The 22,573-nt window shown below is 47.7% G+C and overlaps 3 protein-coding genes across 3 annotated transcripts; all 3 read right to left on the bottom strand.

Annotated features, from left to right (window-relative positions):
• Positions 1 to 134: 134 nt before the first annotated feature.
• Positions 135 to 3,273, bottom strand: LOC127771092 (deSI-like protein At4g17486). The gene is made up of 4 exons (XM_052296916.1): positions 2,943 to 3,273; positions 1,712 to 1,999; positions 1,541 to 1,621; positions 135 to 671 (listed from the first exon to the last, which is right to left on the bottom strand). Exons 1-4 carry the CDS (start codon positions 3,076 to 3,078, stop codon positions 553 to 555), a joined length of 624 nt encoding a protein of 207 aa, XP_052152876.1. The 5' UTR covers positions 3,079 to 3,273; the 3' UTR covers positions 135 to 552.
• Positions 3,274 to 3,830: 557 nt separating this feature from the next.
• LOC127772106 (nudix hydrolase 8-like) lies at positions 3,831 to 6,717 on the bottom strand. The gene is made up of 9 exons (XM_052298092.1): positions 6,298 to 6,717; positions 5,905 to 6,215; positions 5,655 to 5,720; positions 5,320 to 5,460; positions 5,152 to 5,229; positions 5,026 to 5,076; positions 4,901 to 4,935; positions 4,674 to 4,782; positions 3,831 to 4,529 (listed from the first exon to the last, which is right to left on the bottom strand). Exons 1-9 carry the CDS (start codon positions 6,404 to 6,406, stop codon positions 4,323 to 4,325), a joined length of 1,107 nt encoding a protein of 368 aa, XP_052154052.1. The 5' UTR covers positions 6,407 to 6,717; the 3' UTR covers positions 3,831 to 4,322.
• Positions 6,718 to 19,473: 12,756 nt separating this feature from the next.
• Positions 19,474 to 20,806, bottom strand: LOC127772094 (ethylene-responsive transcription factor ERF105-like). Its single transcript, XM_052298081.1, has one exon. It carries the CDS (start codon positions 20,686 to 20,688, stop codon positions 19,696 to 19,698), a length of 993 nt encoding a protein of 330 aa, XP_052154041.1. The 5' UTR covers positions 20,689 to 20,806; the 3' UTR covers positions 19,474 to 19,695.
• Positions 20,807 to 22,573: the final 1,767 nt, after the last annotated feature.

Here is a 22,573-nt window from a genome sequence, read left to right as displayed (position 1 = left end):
TTCGGGTCCTGACAATCATGCGGTGAGTTGGAAATCATCGTCTTCTGCGTCCAGTTCAAGCTACACGCAAGAGGAAGTTGCCGAGCAGCCCAAGCTCTCCTTGATGACCTGAAAATGTTGTAAAACGTGGATACTGTAGAGTAGAAACACTTTATAATTATATAACTGGACACAATATAATTGCCAATTCCAAAAAAAATATAACACAAAGAATCAATTTCGTGTGATGTTACTAACTTAGATCACTGTCTTAAGGCTATACGGCACTTGTTTGTGTTACAACATATGCTGTGGCCGCCTCAGCATTGCCCTATATCGCAGGTATGATTTCCATATTAGCATGCGCTATATGGATTCAGGATCGACGGCTCAGTGTCAGTTCCGTCTCTGCTAGCAACACTGCCAGGAAAGGTGGCAACATTTGCCAGGACTTTGCACATTGCAGTAGTGGAGCACGAGAGAAGCGCTTCGATGCTAGATACAGGAATTGAAGTCTTCAACTGTCGCTGCCACGGAACACAAAAGTTTGCCGATGTCAGATATCATTTTTGGCTAGCTTTGGTGTTCTATAGAATGAAGCTCGATGGTTGTTGCTGACAGCAGGTGTTGGTCCAGCTCATCCACATCACTGTCCCCACTAATAGAACAAGATCTTGAATCCATATCATCATCTGCGAGTGCATTTGAAGAGGGAAAGATTAAATAGCTGAATGTCACTAATGCGAATAACAGCTAGAAAACAGAACAAAGTGAAGGTATCAAGAAATCATGTCATTCCTTGCAAATCTGGAACTACCTAAAGAGGCCAGTTACTCAAGAAAGTGAGCTAAAGCAACACAATTCGTAGAAGCAAGAATTCTTCATGCTGTCGCCTCGGCTTTGAAACAGAGGAACCTAGAGAGAGGTGGCCATGGATATTGCTGAAGAAGCAAAGATTTGGCATCTGGCTGGAGCAGCCATCCAACAGTTTGTAATCATTTTCGTAGAAGCAAAGATTTTCACAATGACATAGAAGTACAATTACATTCAAATATTTTGCATATTCACAAAAAGGAAGCGAATGAGCAGACACTATCAGTAATTGCTCTTTTGCCAGAGCTGATACGAAGCACACATTAGCTCCATATAACTAAAACTGATATATCAAGAAGATCAAAGAATAACCTAACTTTCTGATCAAAAGAAAGTGCCACCTAAGTCAAACGGAGAAAATAAGTGTAACACATAGCATATTAGATTTTTTGGATAGATTTTGCACATGACCAAATGGTTCTATGGTTGTTTTTTAGTAAAAGATATGGTAGGGGCACATCATTGGAAACACACACCTAACATAACACTCATTATCATATAAAAAAACACGCATATGGCCGTTTAACATTTCAAAGTATAAACAATTGCCATCTAGAATGTGAACTACTACAGAACAAGCAGTACCTACTACCTAGCAACTAAGTGCAACTACAGAGGATAATACATCAATACAAACTAACTAACTAAGTAAATCACAAGTAAAATACAGGGCCAGGAAGAAACTCACCAGAAAATGCAGGATGTGTTGGGACGTGTCTAACTGCAGAAACTTGGATGCTTTTTGGCAGAAGGTAGTTGAAAAAGGAACCTAAGAATTTTCACAAATAAATCAGGTAACCATGGTGTCAAGCATGCCAGGAAAAAAAATACATAAAACTAGTGAAATACTGATACTGACCCACTCTTGCTAGTCGATTCACCCATCCAGGGATTGGTTTTCCAGTTAAGTTCTTACTCACATCATCTGTAAAATGGTTGCAATTCTTTGAAATCAAGTGATATGAATTACCATTGTACTTCCCAGTGAGTTTTTCAATGAACGAGCGGAACTCTGCCCTGGACATCCCAGTTGTGCCCATCCGAACAGACCTTCTATAGACGAAGCCAGGGCAGTTCTTTGGTTCCACCTCAAACACCCCACTCGTTGGGAACTCATGTGCTCCAAATCCATACTCCACGCCATGGACTGTTCATTTGAATTAACAGCGAAATAGCACTTAAATTAAGCTCATCGAATCAGTTAGCACGGTACAGGAAGCCACCAACAGCAGGCTGAGAAAAAGGTGAAAAATAGGTACAGCCGTACAGGTGCAAGCAAATAATGCTGATATACAATTTAAATTTAGGCATATGAACAAACTAAAAGCCCGAATCCATGAATTGTACAATGAAGCATGAGCAGATCATTTTCAATCAGCTTTTAATGGTTAATACTTAGCGTACCAAACTCCACCAGTACTTTTTTCTCGCTAACATGGCACTAGGGCATAACCACTAATGTCACACTCAGAACAGCAATGCAAACAAATCTCAATTCTACTTCCTTTTCAATTTTGCAAATCGAAGCAAACTACACTCATACTTCGGGTCCAGATATGTGTCACTGCATATGTTGACATTTTACCTTTTCTTTTTGTGTATATCGCACCTATTGCAGCATGCCCTATATGTATGGGTCTTGAAGATTTTTTTTTAAAATGTATAAGTGCAAATGTAAGGTAGGTGGAGCTAAACCCAAGTTTGCTTAGAAGTTAGAACTTTAAATTCTTTTCATCATACGTTTCCCCTATTATTGCATGATTTATGAGTGAATTGAGCATACTCTCAACTCTTGCCCTAGCAACATTCCATGTTTTTATATTTGCTTGGTTTGCTAAACCCCACCACAAGTTTGGATCACACCCGTAGGAAGGCAATCAAAACCTCGCCCAAAAAGCTCTCTCCTCTTCTATCGAATTACTTTCTTTTTCTCTCTTTTAAAAATCACCAAAATTGGCAAAATAAGCCTACAGATTTTCAGAAGAAGCATATATACGAATCTGTAAGACACTTGCATCACTGATTCACCGCATCAACCAAGAAAGGGAAGAGAAAAAACAGTAGCACCGAAGAGAGAGCTCAAAGCAAACCTTCGATTCCGGAGTGGAATATGCCGAGGCCGAACCAGTAGAGGTAATTGTTCATGGGCGTCAGGTCGTACACGTTGACGACCACCGACGCCGCGCCGCTGCCGCTGCCATCGCCGCCGCCGTTCTGGACCGCCATGCCCGCAGCCGCCGCCGACGGCGAAGGCGCACTGGTTGCTACAGATCTCGCTACGGCCGCAGCATTCGCTGCTATTCGCTGCCAGATTAGCGCTCGAGGAAATCGGAAGGGAGCGAGAGAGTAGGGTACAGAAGAGGGATTCCAATTTCTTCCGTTTCAATTTGATTTTGGTTGAAGGTAGAGAAGGGAAAGGATTCGAGGTTATCAAAGGGAACGTTTAGTACTAGCACTCTTGTTAGCCTTCGGTGGCCCCAGTTACCTGTTGCTTTTTGGCTCACTGTTTGCTGGGACCTACCAGTGCGTGGGTCCCACATGTCATTGATATTTAGAGTTTTGTGGTTGGTGGGAAAACTCCCACCTTGTATTTAGGGGATGGCGAAAGCTGTATCTTTTGAGTAGGTTGATGACTTTTAGTGGGGCGTCACAAACCTGACCCCGCGGGCCCCGGTGACAGAGAGAGACGACGATTTCTCCGGTCAACGACGAGAGAAACGGCGGCAGTTCCTGCATTCTCCACTACCCCCACAGCAATCACATCTCTAATCTCGATGTTGATGGGCTAGCCTATATATCATGTGGATCGGATCATGTCAGTTTGATGCAAGATTAAGAGATTCGATTAAAATTGTCCCAAAATCATTCAACCCGTCTTTCATTTCCAAATGGAGAAAACTGATTAATACAGCAGACAAGGCGTCGAAGACTCGAATGTGTTGTGTCATGTATGGCTGCAAAATCACACTTACAGAATAGTGATGAGACATTCAGGAGGTTCTTCAATTATACTTTGCACGCGCAAAGAAGGGGTTGCATACACATTTGGTACTTGCAATGTTGCAAGTACCTAAATTTTGGCACACTGTTCGCGTAAGAGCAGAACTCGGAGCGCAATCACATCCTACTAGTGTCCTGGTTCTTGGTGTGTACGTGTCCTTTGCTTTCGCCATAGCAACACTAGATACACATTAAGCAGCTGCTTAGCGTGAGCGCATACACAGAAACGAAATTTTCTGAAAAGTCTTCAAGATCTTCTTCAGTTCAGCTGCAATCTACGTGAAACTGCAACAGCCGGTCAGAGCTACCCGACCTGCCATAAATCCTATCTTCTTCTTTTCATATTTACAGAGGATTTCTGCTTCACAAGCAGTTACCCAGGTCGCTGTACTCGAGACTCTGCACTGCATTGCACAGAGCCTAATGCTAGATCACAACGCGAACCTGACGGAAGGTTGGGCGATCCGTTGTCAAGAAGCATTGCAGTTCACATCCTCAGGTTCAGAAACGTTGTAGTACAGCGTCGACCTCCTGCCGTCGAACCTGGAGATGACGTTGTGCGCGGTCAGGCCGCAGTAGCACTTCCTGAGCCTCTGGATGCAGATGTCCATGATCTTCTGGAACATGTGGTCCTCCTGGATGAACGGCTGCTTGACGAACTCCTCCAGCGGCATCCACTGAAAAAAGAGACCAAGGGCACAAGGGATGTTTCAGACTTTTTTTTCCAGAAAGATTTGTTGTTCCAGGCTTCCAGCATGTGCACTCTGAACATCATGTCGTGATTCGTGAAAACGTTTCAGCAAGTTCAAAAGATGTTGTACCTTCGCTGCCTGAATCTCTGTTTCGTCGATTTTGATATTGTTTGATGTAGGCCTTAGCATGCAGATGAAGAACAGGTCGGACTTCTGAAATGCCACGTTGTGTGCATGCCTATCATTGTAAAAGATGAAAATTGGTGAGAGAAAATTCAGAGTTTCAGATTAAGGGGGGAACAGTTTCAACAGAGCTAATCAATAGGATTACATGCTGCCATGAGGAAGATAATTACCTAAAAGCAACAACGTCCACAAATTCAGTGTCAACCTGCATAGTTGATAACACCACAGTACTTTGAGAACTGAGAATTGATCGTAATGAGGAGAGAACTGAATAGCAAAGCGTTCCATTTCTTACCCCAGTTTCTTCCTTGACTTCTCTAGTAGCTCCTGTAAATATTTCCTCCGACTGCAAGCAAGCGTTGCGTTAGTAACAGCGACACACATCATATGTATATATTAGTACCATTACATATGTTCTTACCGCAAGAATGAACCCTGTGGGGAGTTTCCAAGCACCATCCAAAGATGAACCACAGTACTTTTCTTGCACCACTAGGACCTATTCAATTGTTGAGAATACAGTCAGACGCACAAACTCTTTCAGTTAAACTGTTCCAATGAAAACAACAGCAAACCAGATGAAACCGACCTCCATTTGATCGTTGATCACAAACCCCCCAACTCCAACCTGGTGAGATGCATTTGCAGGGAGCATACATGGCTCTTCATGAGGAATCCAGTATGTCAGCATCACATATGCTTCCTCGGCATGGTGGTACTTGAAACCTTCCTGCAGACAGAGTTAAGCAACACCATCAGCAATCTCCTGAGTTACTTTCCAAATTCCAATGTCAAAATCACCATTGCATATCTGACTAAAACCCCCACCTTTCTTTTTCTTTTATTTTTTATTTTATCTTTCAGATTCAACGCTACAGGTGAGCTTCAGGTATTCTGAATTCACAACGGGAAAAAGAACAATACCTTCACTGCTATAGGAACAAACTCTGAGCGATCCACTGGTAACTTTAGCCAAACCCCTTTCTTTCCCTGAAACATCAAAAATCATAAGACGGGTGAACTACAGTAAGAGGGTGATCGGTGATGTATGCTCTGCCGCTGTAAAACACTTTCCACCATCATGTATCCACATTGAAATGAACTGATGAGGAACTGAACTCAACATCTGTTCTATTCGATCCGAGAGATCAAGATGTTGGCCGCCCGTACGTACCACGGACTTCCAGTAGGAGAGTGACGCCGCGAGCGAGCGCGCGAAGGCGGCCTTGTCGGACGGCAGCCTGTCGGCGTCCACGACGACCCCGCCGTACTCGTCCTCGGAGGACTCGAGGACGAAGTTGTTCTCGAGAGCCGTCCACCAATGGTGGTGGTGGCCGCCGTCGGTGCCGTTCGACGGCGGCGAGTCCGGCGACCAGCTGATCCCCAGCAGGTCGGCCGGCTCGCTCCTGAACAGCTTCTTGCGCGCCGCCGACCTCACCCCGCTCAGCATCCGCCCAATGGAGTAGGATGCGCTCACCCTGTACTCTGCTCAACCGAAAAACCACAAACTCCATCAGATATCCAGATCGCCCGACGAATGCACGATGGAAACGGTAGATGTACATACCTTTGGAGGAGCACGAGCAGTTCAAGAAGCTGCCGGCGCGGCGCCGCCCGCCGACGGCCGCCGCCGGGCAGAGAGTGGCGGCGGCTGTGTCGACCAAGCTGCTCTCCATCGCTGATCACTCCGCTGCTGCTGCTGCTGGAGATGCTCGACTGCGTATCCAGTAAGTGCGATACACTATCGCTAGCTGCTGCGCTGTGTAGTGCAGTGTGTACCAGGAGGCTGCTGCTGCTGCTGCTACGGTGCTCGCTGCTCCAGCTTGCGATGCGGCAGTGGCTGATCGCTGAGCTCCACAAGATGCTTATAAAAATCGCGTCGACGAGGGCACGTCACGCTCACGAGGATAAGGGGACACGCCAAATGCGTGGGGGTTGTCGCGTACTCGCGCGCTCGCGGAGCGGGCAAAGATCCCGCGGAACCGGCTCAGATTACTAGAGATACTTAGTTACTTGCCCTGCATACGACACAAACGCCTCGACGTGGAAACAACGCCTGACAAAGGCATGAACTGCTGCTGCCAGTGGTTGGATAACCAGTTGAGGAGGAAAAGACCAAAGAAATGGTAACTTGACAGCGTGCAGGAGTACAGTATCGGCGTTACAAACAAGCGGGGCTTATCCTGAACACCAAAGCTGGTATAATTTGCTAAATCCAAACGCATGTGGCTATCAACACGATGCTTGTCAGGGCTGGCCGGTGGTGGGTGACAAGGACGGACAAGGCGGGACGCAACAACTAACGCAGTTACGCACAGCGTGATGACTGATCACCCTGGTGTGTGGTGGCACGGTGGCAGCTTTACTGATTGATTAATTCAGTGGGCGCGAATTAGGTCGATCCGGTACTCTTCTTGCTCCCAACTTTACGCGCCGAGTGATTGTGCTCCGCGTAGGATTGCTGCCTAAACTGGTATAATAGATGTGATGCAGTGACGGTGGTGATGGCCACCTCCCTGGACCCCTGGAATGCAACTGTGTTAGCGACAGGAAGATTTTTTCCTTCCTTTGCATAACGGTGTGTGTGATATTCTACAGGAGAATTTTCTTTTCTCCCCCACGTTTCAAACAGAGTTACTGCGAGTTTGTTAACTGCACGTGAATGATGGCGCCGTGCGCGGGTATGGCAGGGAGGGGGGATATCGAGTCTGATCCGGTGGTTTTTTTGGGCGGATTACGTGGAAACAGGTGGTGCGGCGTGGTCTGCGGGCCACGCGAAAGGTACGGAACCGGACTGTTCCAGAGAAGCTAGTAGCGACTAGCGACGGGCTCCGCCTGACACGGGCAACACGTGGGAACGGGGCGAGCGCCTCCGGAACGGAGGAGCAGCCGGCCGTGAGACGCGTCGCGCGAGCGAAGGCGCGGACGCGCCGTGCCGCGGGCGTGGGCGTGCCGCGTGCGACGGCCGGCTGGGCGACCGGCCGTTTTCTGTTTTTCGACGGGATCAGGCTGCCCGGTTTCCGAGGCCCGACGGGAGAAGAGTCCGGGGAGCCACAGATGTTTTTGCTTCAGCCTAGCTATCACCACCGTACCACCATGTCCCATGTTGTCCACATGGTTCACCGGCTTTGCTGCCACGAACGTAACAGTCGGTTACATGGCCAGGCGCCGAGGTCCGGGGAACATGTGCTTCAACCAACAGAGAGCTTCACAAAATTCCCACAGGTAATCTTCCAGAAGAGTGTAATGTAATTCTGGGCCATCTTTAGTATTTGTAATCATGGGCCTCAACATGCAACAGCAGATCAATCCGGCCTATATCGAGCGGTTACACCGGCCTAGCCGTGTAGAGTTCTTTTGAGTCATGGGCCTCAGAAGCTGCAAGTTATGGCCGAATCACGTGGAGCGGAATAAGTTCATCCGGGGTCCCTTAACTTGTCAACGAATCCAATTTTCGTCCTTCAACCCGAAAACTAGATACAGGTCCCTCAACTATCAAAACCATGCAGATGAGGTCTCATGACGGTTTTGATGGCGGTTTTGGATGACGTGGCGCCTACATGGTAAATTTGACTTGGTATTCGTCCCACGTGGCATTGACGTGGCGTTTACGTGGCAATTCTATCCCCGAAAAAATAATAAAAACCATCGGCATGCATGTCAGTTACACAAAAAATAATAATAATAATGGTGGGGCCCTAAGTGGGCCCCACATGTCAGCTCTCTCTCTCTCTTCTCATCTGGACCCTCGCCGTCGACTTCATCTCCGAGACGTTCGGGCTGCCGCCGCTCGTCCCGGCCTACCTCGACCCGGCCGTCAACTTGAGCAGCCTCGCCGCCGGCGCGTGCTTTGCCTCCGCCGGCTACGACAATGCCACCTCTGATCTTTTCGTTAGCCTTCCATTAGAGCAAAACGATAGCTAGCTTAGCTACACTTTCATGGTGTTCTTTGGTGACATCACACATGACATCCATGAAGTAATTTTGTGAGGTCGCGTTGTGCAGTCGGTGCTGCCGCTGTGGAAGGAGCTGGACTACTTCAAGGAGTACGCGGCAAGGCTTCGGAGCTTCCGGGGGGACGATGACGCGGCGGAGGCAGCGACGCTGTCGGAGGCGCTCTACATCGTCAGCATGGGCACCAACGACTTCCTCGTGAACTACTACGCCGTGGCGCGCGGCCAAGCGGCTGAGTACTCCACGGCGGTGGCGTACGGCGACTACCTCCTCGGCGTCGCCGAGTCGTTCGTCCGCGAGCTTCACGTGCTCGGCGCCGGGCGCCCGCAAGGTCGAACTCAACGGCCTCCAGCCCATGGGCTGCCTCCCGCTGGAGCGCGCCACGGGGAGCGGCGGCGCGTGCACCGACGAGTACAACGCCGTTGCCGAGCGCTTCAACGCCGGCCTCCAGCACCGTGGAGAACGTCGGCAACAGCACCGTGCCCACGTGGGTCAACCGGCGGCGGCTCACCTGCGCCATCTACTTCGACATGTTCGGCCCCGGCGGGATGAAGTTGTCGGGGTGCTCGGTGCTCCCACTACAATTGCGTCGCTCCGGTGCCCGGACCCGTCCTGCTCGGTCGCCGGCGGAGGCGAGCGCGGCGACCGTTCCTGAGGAGGGTGTGGGGGCGGAAGGCGGTGCTGGAGAACGACCACCGGAGGCCGAGGCAAGGGGGAAGTAGCAGCGGCGGCGGGAACATCCAGAGGCGGCAGAGGCAGGCGCGGCGGGCGACGAGGGGAGGGCAGCGGCCGCCGGCAGTAGGCCCATGGGGGCGGGAGTGGAGGAGGCCACGCCTCGACGCCGTCCGCATCTCCGCCGGTGAGAAGAGAGAGGAAAGGGGAGAGATATGAAGATAGGTGGCATGGGGGAGGGAGGAGGAAAAGGAGGGGATTGAGACGAGAAGAGAGAAAGCTGACATGTGGGCCCTACTTGGGGCCCCACCATTATTATTATTTTTTTTGTAACTGACGTGTGGGCCCATGGTTTTTATTATTTTTGGGAGATAGAATTGCCACGTAAGCGCCACGTCAATGCCACGTGGGACGAATACCGAGTCAAATTAGGCACGTAGACGCCACGTCAGCCAAAACTGCCATCAAAACCGCTGAGGGACCTCATCTGTATCGGTTTTAATAGTTGAGGGATTTGTTGTATCTGTTTTTCCGGTTGAAGGACGAAAATCGGATTGGTTGACAAGTTAAGGGACCTCAGATGAACTTATTCCCACGTGGAGCAGGCAAGGAGCACACGGCCGAGCCCGTCTGCGACCTTGAACGGGTGAAACTTTGGGCCTGCAAGGACGTGCATCGGAATAAGTTCATCTAAGGTCCCTTAACTTATCAACGAATCCGATTTTCGTCCTTCAACCGCAAAACCAGATACAACGAGTCCCTTAACTATCAAAACCGGTGCATATTAGATCCCTCGGCGGTTTCGATGGCGGTTTTGGCTGACGTGGCGCCTGCGTGGCTAATTTTGACTCGGTCTTGATCTGACGTGGTATGACGTGGCGCTTACATGGCAATTTGACCTGGGAAAATAATAAACCCCGTGGGACCCACATGTCAGTTTCACATACAAAAATAATAATAATAATGGTGGGACCAACGCTACCCCATATGTCAGTCTAACTCACAACTCCTCTTCTGCTTCCTCTCTCTCTCCTTCTCCCCTCTCTTCATCTCTCTCTTGCGCTAGGGGATGCGGCCGGTGACAACGACGGCGACGGAAATGGAGAAGAGTGACCGCCAGGGGCATAGGTGTGACGTCGTCGGGGGCGCTTCGAGGCGGAAGTAGACGCTTACGACGTGGCCGTCGGAGGTGAGCGAGGTCGTCATGGACTCACGGGATTGGCGGTGTCGTCGGCAGCGGCGGAGCAGGAGTTGTAGTTGGAGTCCTCGTCGTCGACCTCGAGTTCGTCAATGTGCTCGAGCATCACCCACCGTTAGTAGCCACCGGCGGCGGAAGGTAGCGCCGCCATTTCCTGTTGGGTTTCCATGGGCCGCGGCGAGCGAATCGATATGGGTTCCTCGTCAGCCCAGCCGGAACGGTGTTTTCTTGCCGAAAACAATGATCACTCATTCATTCATCAACCCCATCATAACACAAACAAATGATGATGACGAAGCAAAATATACTCCAGTCAGCTAGTACTAGTCGCTATTGCTTCTACCTTTGTATGATTAGGCACATAAACGCGGAGCAGAGGTCGTCGGCTCTAGTGCCCCAGCCGAGGCCGTGGACGAAGAGCTTCCTGCTCGCGAGATCAGCCTCTGCCACGCGCCGCACGGTCATCATCGTCACTATGGTTGTCTTCGCAACCGGCCGCTTCTCCCCTCTCCCGCCAGCAAGGTGGCCCCCTCACCCGCCCACGTGGACGGCCGCCTCGGAGGATGCGCGCGCATGTCGGCCAGTCGGCGGGACACGTTCATCCCGTCGCCGAGGATGCCGAGGTCGACGTCGACGTCGTCCGCAACCACGGCCGTAGCGGCGCCACCTCCGCCGCCGGGCTGGTTCCCTTCTCTCTGCTAGTTTCCCTTCCACCAGCCGCCGCGCCGCGCCCCTTCTCCCAGCCGGACAGCATCCTCTCCCCGCCGCCCATCAACCGGAGAGAAGAGAGAGAGGAGAGGGGAGAGAGATGAAGACAGAGAAGATGGGGAAGAGGAGAATCAAAATGACCCAGCGCAAGAGAGAGACGAAGAGAGGGGAAGAGGAGAGAGAGGAAGTAGAAGAGGTGGGGTTAATTAGACTGACAGGTGGGGTCCGTGTGGGTCCCACCATTATTATTATCGTGTGTGAAACTGACATGTGGGTCCCATGGGGGTTATTATTTTCCCGGATTGAATTGCCACGTAAGCGCCACATCAGTGCCACGTCAGATCAAGACCGAGTCAAAATTAGCCACGTAGGCGCCACGTCAGCCAAAACCGCCATCGAAACCGTCGAGGGACCTAATCTGCACCGGTTTTGATAGTTGAGGGACCCATTGTATCTGGTTTTGCGGTTGAAATACAAAAATCGGATTCATTGACAAGTTAAGGGACCTTAAATGAACTTATTCCTTTTTATTTTGCAGCCCCAGTCTGATTTCCTTCACACCCAAAATCAGATATAAATGCTCACTTAACTATCAAAACCAGTTCGTTTTATCTCCCAAGCAGTTTATACGACTGTTTAAGCATGGCACGTAGATTTGTTCTTCATACGACGTGAAACCTATGTGACTCTTGACATTACAAGTCAAGAAAAATAAATTTAAAAAAACCACCAAGATGCCATTTCGGATGACGATCATGTCAACACATCGCGTAAGATAAAATTATTGTCCAAACTGCTTAGAGAGGCAAGACGAACTGGTTTTGAAGACTCCATATCTGGGGGTTGCTACGGCGCGCCAGGAAAATAGCTGGCGAGCACTCCCTCCTTCAATTTAGTGTTAACTACCTATATTAGTTAATATACTTAACACTAATGATAGTAGTTAGGAAAAATTCTGGAGATTTTTTACTAACAGATTGAAAACTTTTTAAGTTAGATTTGAAAACTTCCGATTCAAGTTTTAAATTTTGAAGTCAAAATTTAAAAACTTTCAACTCAGATTTGAAACCTTTCAACTTGAGATTTGAAAACTTTCAACTCAGATTCGAAAACTTTCAACTCGAGAATCGAGATTCGAAAACTTTCAAGTCTAGATTTGAGATTTGAGAACTTTCAACTCGAGATTTGAAAACTTTCAACTCGAGATTCGAAAACTTTCAAATCGAGATTTGAAAAATTTTCAAGTCGAGATTTAAAAATTTTCAACTCAAAATTTAAAAACTTCAGATTTGAAAATTTTGAAAACTTTCAATTTGAGATTCAACAACTTTCAAATCGAGATTTGAAAACTTTCAAGTCGAGATTTAAAAACTTTCAAGTTCAGATTTGAAAATTTTCAAGTCAAAATTTTAAAACTTTTAAACTAAAAACATGCTAAAAATAAAAAAAAATCAGAAAAAAGAAAGAAAAAAAAGGGGGAAAGGTAAAAAAAAAACGAAAAAAAAATCGTAGAGGAGACGCGCGCGTGCCGGCACTGGGCTTGGAACACGCACCGCCGGCGCGCGCTAACTAGCGTTTTCCGCCATATCTGGTCTTGCGTAGAGGGAGAAAAATCAGACTTGGCCATAGTTGGGGGAGAAGAGATAGACCTTTTGCCACCGTACTTCGGAATAAGTGCCAAGGCATGCCAATCCCTAATAAGCCCAAGTTTGTGCTATATCAGAGAAGGAAGAAGGTCACTGAAGGTCCCTCAACTTAACACCGAGATATTTTAAGATCTCTTAACTATAAAACCAGAATTGTGTAACCCTAAACTCCCTCAAACCGTTTACCGGAGGTCCTTCGGCAGTATTTTTGTCCTATTTTGCTGACGTGGCATCCTAGTCAGAAAAAAAAAATAATTACGTGGGGCCCATATGTCAGCTGCATGCTAGTCTCTTTTCCTTTTTCTCTTCTCTTTCGGCGTGTGCGCACCGCGGCGACCTCTTCGCCTCAGGCGGGGCGGTGGTGTGCGCCTCGACCTAGGCAACTGGCAAGAGCGTCGGCGGCGGTGGGCGGTGGAAAGGGGCGTGGGGCTGGAGCAGACGGAGGGGCAGCGTCAGTGGGCGAGCACGCGGCCGTGGCGGCGGAAAGCGGCGGGAGAGCGTGGCCGCAGAGGGCGAGCGACAGCGGGCGGCGACGCGCGGCCGGAGCAGGCGGAGGGACGGCGTCGGCGGCTGCAGGCGGCGGTCTGGGCCCGGGGACACGAGGAAGAAGGCGCCGTTGAGGCGCGCGCGCCGGCGTAGAGCTTGGCGACGCCATGCCTGGCGAGGACGCGCGCGGCGAGCCCCGCGGGCACGCGGAGGAGGCCGATGAGGAAGTCCACCATCGTGCATCTCGATCGCGTAAGCACTTAAGCCGGCGTCGCGCAGGTGGACGTCCGCTTCGTGTTCTGCTCCGTGACCGATGTTTGACGATATTTTGTCATTTTACGCTAAGCAAACAAGATTACTATTTATCAAAGAAGCTAGCTCGCTGGTTTTTATGAGATGCATGGGCCATGCAAACTGCGCACGTATTAGTGTATATGCATCTATATATGTGGCTAACCATATGGCTCATATGCATTAGGCGGGGGTCGGCAGCTGGCGGCCGGTGAGAGCGACGGCGGTGGCGGCGGGGGTCGGCCGCTCCGCCCGCAGCCCGTCGCCCGCATCCGCGCTCGCCCATCGCCGCTTTGCCCGCCGCCGGCGAAGAGTGAAGAGAGAAAAGAGAAGAGAAGCATTCCCGGCGGCGCGGCGCTCGACTTCGAGCTCGCGCCGTTCGACGCGTCGGAGTCACCAAGGCATGGGTGCTCGGCTCGCTCGGGGAGGTCGGCGTCGTCGCCTCCACCTCCACCTCCGCCGCCTCGGGTTCAAGTGCAACAGCGCCGTGTGGCGCGCCGTCCGCCGGTGCCGCTTCGCTCTGCCGGCCGCGCGCTCGCTCGCTGCCGCCGCCACCCCACTCCACTCTGTTGGTCGTCGCGAGCTCTCCCGCCGCAGCCACGCTCGCCCACTGACGCCGAAAGAGAGGAAGAGAAAAAAGAAAAAAGACTGGATGCAATTGATATGTGGGTCCCATGTAATTTTTTAAACTTTTTTTGCTGACTACGATGCCACGTCAGCAAAACCGGGCAAAAATACTGCCGAGGGACCTTCGGTGAATGGTTTGAAGAAGTTTAGGGTACACATATCTGGTTTTGTAGTTAAGGGATCTCAAAAAATCTCGCTGTTAAGTTGAGGGACCTTCGGTGACCTTATTTATTCATATCAGAGAACTACTTAAGACTTTCAGATACAGGCCGATATTGGGCTTGGTAAGGTACCAGCGTCCAGTGGTGCCTAGGCCCAGTTAATAGAAGCCCTTTTTATCCCACAGTCAGACTTCAGAAGAAGCGAACTTTCCTATTCCCTTCCGAGTATCCCACTGCCTGAATCCAAGCTCGTCTGCATATATGTGCGCATTTGGGTGGTAATGCACTCACGCATATCCCTTTCTGCCATCAACTAGCATGCAGCTGTTCAAGCCTAGTCCATCGAAATCCTTTGAATTTGAAGTGTCAAACATCACTTTACTATAGATATATGGTCGCGGACAACGAAACCAGTAGCACATATGCACGCTTCAGTTCCACTGCGGGCGCCGGAATGAGGCAGCTTGCTGTTGGCACCTCCTGCCTGTGGGTTTGATCAGTCGAACCGACAACATGTAGCACAGTTAGCAAGTAAAACGATGTGTTTTCTTCAGCAGGGATAGCATGGAGCACACCACCTTAATTTTTCCTTAATTTCCCTGAATTCCAGAGCACGGTCTGCTCTCCGTTGTGGGCGCGACGACGTGCAGCTAGCTAGCCCCGCGTGCTGGATGCCGTAACGCATGGGTCGCACGACACTCGCACACAAACTGGTTGTTCAGTGGCGTGACTGCGTGAGCCGTGAGTGCACGCGCCGGGATCGGAGACAGCATCAACCTTCCCGCAAAAAAAAAAGAAAAAGAAAAAAAAAGGAGACAGCATCAACCGATCAGAGCACGAAAATTTCAGCGTTTCTTCTCTTCTTTTTCCAGCTCGATCCGCCCACCTTATCTGTTGCACGCGAAAGCGACGGAAGCATGGAGAGTTTGGTCGCATTTTGCAAGAAACGATATATAGCTAGCTTGTCCGTTGTAGCTCCGTCGCCGGTCGTCGCCGTTCTTGTACTTTGATGGCGTCCAACTGATCAAGCCGATTGATTGATTGATCAGGGAACGGTATGTTGATCGATGGGTTGGCCACAGGAAAACAAAGTCAGACACTCAGACGATGGACTGTTCATGCATGGAGATATTCTCCCTGATTCAGACGTCAGGGATGTGTAGAAAAATGGATGCTCCGATATGGCATGTCCATTGTCGCGGCTGCTTCTTAATTGCAGCCACATTCCGTAATCCGTTTTAATATCAGCAAGGAATCACCGGATCAGGCTTGAGAAAGCGAGAGTCCTCTCCGCGGTGGCATCTTCTGAACACTTCAGCAGCGGAAGGGCTTGACTTGTCGGTTGTAGCAACGATTTCTGACTTTGGGGTGGCGAACTGGCAACCCAATACATGGCTTGCACACATGCAGAGTGATTGATTAATTAAAGATGATGAGGAAGTTGGAATGCGGCTGGACTGATTAAAATTAGGCTACCGCTTACTTAGCTTATTATTAGCTAGATGAGTTGTGTGTATTTTACTAGTATTAATTTTTCAGCTAAAAAATATTTTGTATATACTAGTAGTATAGAATGGGCATTTGAGGGTCAACCCTTGGACTGATTAAGATTAGGGTAGCTCTTCCTTAGCTGGACTGCTGAGCAGCTTCGTCTTTTCTTTTATACTGCTTATAAACCAAAATTTAAATTTTCAACTTTAAATATGGTGTTGATATTAGAGTTTTCTCATCGTAATTTATTTTTCAATATTTACGTTTAGATCACTAAGAATATCTATATAAAAGTTTTATTTACAAATTATTTTTTTTATAAATATGATGTTTGGCTTATTTCTGGCTCGTAGTTCTATAGACCACTGATATCTTGAACTGAAATGCTTGTTCTGCCTAGTGTTAGTATTGTAGAGTAGCTTTTTTTTTTAAAAAAAAACAATTAAGCAGCTACTAGTAGCATTGGTCAAAACAATTCAGTGGACCTGTATTTGTACGCTAGCCAATAACTGGCACAACAAAATAAGCTGCCTAGCTTCCTCACACGAGAACAAACAAATAGAGTGATGAGATCCTATACGACCTAACTGAATGTGTAATTGATCACTACACCGTACAATCTATACCGTTTCAACTTTCAACGAATTCTCAACTAACAACTGGGCCGGCGCTGCGAACACTAGCTTTTTAGTACACATCCAATCCACCCAATTGAACTGTCAAATTACTATATACGTAGTATACACATTAACAGCACTGTCAAACATGGAAGAGTATAGGCGTATAACGTCAAAGTAAGCAGTGTCGACAAATTTACAGCACTGCATCACTGCAAATCTGCAATGCATGCCAGTATGCTAGCACGCGGTAATTTGACCTGCCTGTGGATTGACTCTTAATTAATCAACTGATTAAGCTACTACACAGTAAGCTGAGTAACACAGTTCAGCGCTTGCATTGTTGATATTCAAAAGGGAACTCGTCCCTACTAGCCAGCGCACTGCATCTCCGACCTCGCCCAAAAAGTAGTGCCATGACTCCAATCCAAAAAATGGAAGAAAAAAAAATAGTGTCAAGTGTCAACCCAATTGTGTGTGTGGAAATTAAGAGACGACTTTTTTTTCTGAAAAAAACCAGGAGAATAGGCATAGCTAATTTAGTTTTGCTAGATCTGGAATCAATTTAGTCGTCTCTGATTTTTATATTGTGCAAATGAGTTCTTATAGTTTATTATGTGGCCTTATATAGTTTGTCATGCAATTTCGTCGTCGTAATCTAAAGCGAATGCAATATTAATCCAGCACTCGCTGGGAGAAACAAACGTGCAACAAAATCAACAAAAGATAGGAGTAACATGCATGCGGCCGGTACCATGGACAGGAGAATCGAATCAAATTAACCTATATCTGCAGAATTATCAAACGAAATATATTCTATATCTGCGGAATTATTGCCGCATATTAAGGGTGACTTCAGTACTTAAACTGATCGTCTGATCCAGTAGCAAGCAAGCATGCCCAGGCGCCATTTCTTGACAGTTGACGTGGAATCCATTGATGTGGACAGGATATATCTAATAACCTTTAAATCAACTCTACAATCACAAGCACTTTCTTTACTGCCCTTTGAACGCAGACTGTTGAAAAATCATGCCCTTATCATTTCCTCTTGTGATGATTGATTATAATCAAACAAACCACCGTTTAAAAACTCTGTCGTGTTCGTCATCAACGTTCTTTCAGTATCTTAATTAATCATGCACTGACCAATCTGAGGTAACTCAGCTGATCATCGCTTGGCTTAATTAACGACGCATCATTTAGACTGAGGCACGGAGTAAATTAATTAAATTAAACAATCTTCAACGCCTGATGTCACTGACGGACTGCTTCGTGTTGGACTGGCCGGGGATCAGCTGACCGGAAAGAGTTGCAATAACAAAAAAGATTAATTACGTCTCGTGGCAATTCTCTTATTGACTTGTGACGTTAACCGTTCCGTGCTTGACATGCTCACATGCAGGCATGTATAGACTGTAGCTTGCTTTTACTCATCCACAGTCATCAGCTCGAGCTTAATTTTATAATGAAGATTTTGGGGCGTAAAGCTGGATCAGGTCAGGGTGAAGCTACAGTCATACAGAGCGCCTTTTATTTTTCCTGCCCTGTCAACGGCAGGGGAACCGTACGTTGGCTGTCCCATGAGTTACTGGTTCAGTCGAATGATCTGTGCAGTGTATAGTACTTGCCAACATGGCCAATGATGAATAATACTACCTTTTAATTATTTTATACGTCTAGTCTTAAGCTTTTTAACGACCAATGTTAAGTTCGCCGCATTTGCTAGGTACCCTTAAAAAAGGACAGGAATTAACGACAAACCGCTACCAGTTACAAAAGAATCCCGTTTTAAAACATGCACAGTCAACACTGACGATATAAATCGAGCTTTCGATATGGGTAGTTTTTACCATTTTTGAGAAAGTACCGGAATGTATTATATTTTCGTTATATGAAACTTGATACCTCTAAATAAATATTAGGTACATTAGAGTAAGAAAAATTTGAAAGTAAAATTTTGATACATACCGATACTTTCTCGAGTATTGTAAATTTCTTCTTTGAACATATACATGATGATGTTGTAGCTAAATTTGTCTAATTAAAACTTTCATAACGTCATACTTGCGTAGTTGTATAACCTTTTTTGGATTAATATGAAAAAGTTTAAGTAGTCATATTTATATTTGTTTCCTTTGAGAAGTCCAAGACAAATTTCTTATGAGATTGAAGAAAGTACTATACAATGGTTTAACACTACAAATTTTGAAGTATCCATGATCGGTATTAATGAATAGGACATAGCTTCTCTATGAACACAGATAAGGCAAATTCCTATGGGGTTGCTTTCTCGTATCTCAATTCCACAAAGGAAACTACAATACGAACTCAAACTTCATTTATTTATTTTTCTCTGAGAAATCCAATGTATCTTTCTTGTCTCTATAGAACTATAGAAGCTATCACACTCATGTAATGAACTATTCAAACACATTATATTTCAAATTCATGTGTTTGGATTGAGGATTAATTCCTATAAGATTCGCACGACATTTCAGTTCTGTCTATGTTTCATATTACTGTTCTTCAAATGCTGCTACATTCTAAAGGAGCCCTAAGTAAATGGCAATTCTCATGCTCTTATACAAAAATAAACTAAAGATCGCCGTTTGATAATGCTGCAATCTCACTACTGCATGACACATTAATCTTGGGTATGCAGGCTCCCTTGCAGCAGGAAAGCTAGATGTCATTAGCAGCACCTGCTGGCTGCAATTGAATTTCAGCATTTTAGTATACTGCATCGGTGTTGCAGCCTTGCAGGTATAGCTCCTTCTACAAAGAGTGGAGGAAATAAATTAAGGAAAACCAAAAGGGGACATATAATGCAGGGTATCTCAGTAAACAAAGTAACTTGTACTATTTGTTTACATTGTCATATCAAATGCCAAACAGCACCCTCTGCTTATTCTTTACAAGCATCGATTGATCTCAAGGTTCTCAACTCGAAAGAAAAAAAAAGTAAACACGACTACCACTTTCTGATGTTTGTCTATACGCCCCTTCTGTTAAGCTCCCAAAAAAAGTTCCAATGTACACATGACGTCGTTAACAACGGGAAAAAAAGGCATTATTTCTGTGCCCACGTCAGCTAATCATTGTTTAATTTTCTCAGTTAACGGTGAGCTGAGGGAACCCCAACGCTGGGTGCGGCGACAGAGGCGACAGTGGCGGGAGGCCACCGAGCAGCGCTTCCCAGTACTGCTCCCAGCTCCAGCTCGACGGCGTCGCCGGCGAACTCTCGGCGGCCGCGCCGGCGTGCTCCGCCCCCGCCGACGACGTGGCCGGCGTCGTGTCCCGCGACGTCAGGGACGACGACAGTGACGACGAGTTGGACGTCGGCGCCTCGGTCTTGACGGCCTTGCTTACCACTCCGATCACCTCGACGCCGTCGTCGGGGTCCTCCGACGGCTGCCGCTTCCGCTTGTTCGTCGTCGAGGCGGCGGCGGAGTGCGCGGGTGGCGGCGGGGGAGGAGCCCACAGTTCGGCGCCGCGGGTGCCGACCTCGTTGGGGAAGTTGAGGATGGCCTTGGTGCCGCGCATGCGGAAGGCGGCGCGGTCGTACGCGCGCGCGGCCTCCACGGGGGTGTCGTACGTGCCCAGCCACACGCGCGACCCGCGCCGCTTCGGGTCGCGGATCTCCGCCGCGAACTTCCCCCACGGCCGCTGCCGCACGCCGCGGTACTTGCGGAAGTCGTCCACGACCGCGGCCGCGGCGGGCGCGGCAGCGGACGCCCAGCTGCCGAACGAGCTCGGTGGCACGGTGACGGTCAGCGACGACGACGGCCTCACGGGGGAGGCCTCGCCACCGAACTTGATCATCACCTCGGCCGCCGGCTGAGCGGGCGCCGCACGGAACGCCGCCGCCGCCGCCTCAGCAGCCGGCGCGGATTCCACGTGCTCGTGCGTTAGTTCTACGTGACAACCATGCTGCTCCTGCTGATCATGCCGTGGCAAGAACATAGGCGGGTACGCCGCCGCCGGTTCGACGACCTCGAGGCCCGCCGGCTCGGTCGCCATGGCGGTGGCGCCGTCGACGCCGAGAAGGTGCTCGCGGATGAACTCGAGGGCGAAGTCGTCGGCGTCTCCGTGGTGGAAGTCCATGTATGCTGCGTATGGCGGCTGGTCGTGGGCCGTTGCAAGGAGAGGGAACGACACGGTGCGGTGGCACACACAACTTCAGTGGGAGAGCGAGAGGTGCGTGGCGTTTGATTTGTTTGCGTTGAGATAGCTGTGCCTCGGCTCTCTGGACAAAAGCAATAGTGTATTTATAGACCGGACGAAACAAAGGCCCAAAGGCGATTTAATTTGACCGCGTCTTGGGCCCCGGCGCCCCGCTTTGGGTGTTTGCCATATCATCACACATGCTTGGTATAGTTATCAACTTTTTTTTCGAACTTCTAATTTTTCTATCACATTAAAATTTTTCTGCACACACAAACTTTCAACTTTTTTATCACATCGTTCCAATTTCTATCAAACTTCTAATTTTAGCGTGAAAACACACCAGTCTCTTGTCATTATCCATGGAAACATGGGTTTTGATGGTGATCAAATTGATCGCCGAGTTAATTGGGACCTTGGATTAGAAATACCCGCTGCTTCTTCGCTAGCTCTAATTTCGCGAACGCTTTTAATTTTTTCGCGAACGCAGCTCTAATGAGTCCAGAAGAGTCGAATCCTTCTCTTTCTAATCACGATTTAAGTGTGTTCTTTAATTTATTAATCGGTGTATTATCATTCCTGTTCTGTTCTGCTATGGTTCAGAGAATATCCGGATGAATTTCGTAGCTGCGAAATTTGAATGGAGCTGACCAGATATTCCCTTTTCGTCGTTTCTCTTTATCTCTGTTGCGCGGAAACAGGTGAAATCCCCCGTCCTCGACGGCGTAAAGAACATTCTCGATCAAAATTTCTTCTCTAAGTTCAGGGTATACTGGTATACAACCCAAACATTCTCACAGTACTAATCTGCACTCTGTCGCTGATTAGAAGCCTCCCGGTTATCCATCGTTGATAAGCAGAATTCTTCTATAGGCTATTGGCACATATAATTAGATGGCATTTGCTCTTGGCAGAAAAACAGAACATGGTGAAGACCCCCTTTGATTTTCAGAGAAAATGAAGGAAAAACATAGGCACAAGCATCCTCTAGAAATTGGTATTGTTCATCCCTTTGATTGGTAGGAATGAGATGAAATAAAAGAATGAGAAATTTTCCTACGGCCATTTTTTAAAGGAACTTCACAGGTAAGTTAACATGATGAACTCATTTTTCTTTTTTCATTTCTGTAGGTTCAAGGCAGGGGAACGTGGATCAGAACATCCATAATTCTATTCATTATAAAGATAATACTTAAATTGCTACGTTTCTTTTAGCCCATCAAAATGACCGTCCATTCCTACAACTTTTCTATGGTTTTCATATGCGCTTCTATTATACTTTTAATGTTTTCTATATTTTCTATGTTCCTCTAAACACGTGTTTCAAGGAAGGCCCAAATAATGAAATTTTCAGTGCACACTCCGAACTTCCGAAGCAAGCCAGTTACAAGGAAAAATACACAGTTTTACCTATTATTAAAAACCGAACGGAATACTTCATTTATATGTCAGTTAAATTTAACGACAAAACGAGGGCACACTAGGAACTAAGTGTAGCTTGGTAGGTTATGTTTATTGTAGTGTTGTGATAGTACATGTAAGGCTGTAACGTCCGAGTTAAAGTTCTGGATTTGCTTGACATGAGTGCTTATATTTATAACTAATTAGTTCTTCAATGATGAATGATTTACCCGTCGAGATTTTGTTAATTAATCTTAATACATACCGATCCAATTTTCGAAAGTTTCATAAAGGTTTGGTATCGTTTGTGCGATGATTGTTCACATGTTTATACGAACCTTTGTGTCTATACTGTGTTTAAAAGACAGATAGGGCACACTAGCTGCATGCAAAGGAACATTACAAGGTCGCGTACAAAAGCTTT

The sequence above is a fragment of the Oryza glaberrima genome, chromosome 4 (genome assembly GCF_000147395.1).
Source record: "Oryza glaberrima chromosome 4, OglaRS2, whole genome shotgun sequence".
Classification (NCBI taxonomy): Eukaryota; Viridiplantae; Streptophyta; class Magnoliopsida; order Poales; family Poaceae; genus Oryza; species Oryza glaberrima.
The sequence above is the reverse complement of the archived record's forward strand: the minus strand, read 5'-3'. Positions and strand labels throughout refer to the sequence as shown.

Coding starts and splice junctions, on each gene's coding strand:
- LOC127772094 (XM_052298081.1), bottom strand. CDS start 20,688: ATGGACTTCCACCACGGAGACGCCGACGACTTCGCCCTCGAGTTCATC.
- LOC127772106 (XM_052298092.1), bottom strand. CDS start 6,406: ATGGAGAGCAGCTTGGTCGACACAGCCGCCGCCACTCTCTGCCCGGCG. Junction 5,230..5,319: donor TGATCAACGATCAAATGGAG/GTCGGTTTCATC, acceptor ACAATTGAATAG/GTCCTAGTGGTGCAAGAAAA. Junction 4,936..5,025: donor AAGTCAAGGAAGAAACTGGG/GTAAGAAATGGA, acceptor TCAACTATGCAG/GTTGACACTGAATTTGTGGA.
- LOC127771092 (XM_052296916.1), bottom strand. CDS start 3,078: ATGGCGGTCCAGAACGGCGGCGGCGATGGCAGCGGCAGCGGCGCGGCG. Junction 2,000..2,942: donor ATTCCACTCCGGAATCGAAG/GTTTGCTTTGAG, acceptor TCAAATGAACAG/TCCATGGCGTGGAGTATGGA. Junction 1,622..1,711: donor GAATCGACTAGCAAGAGTGG/GTCAGTATCAGT, acceptor GAAAATTCTTAG/GTTCCTTTTTCAACTACCTT.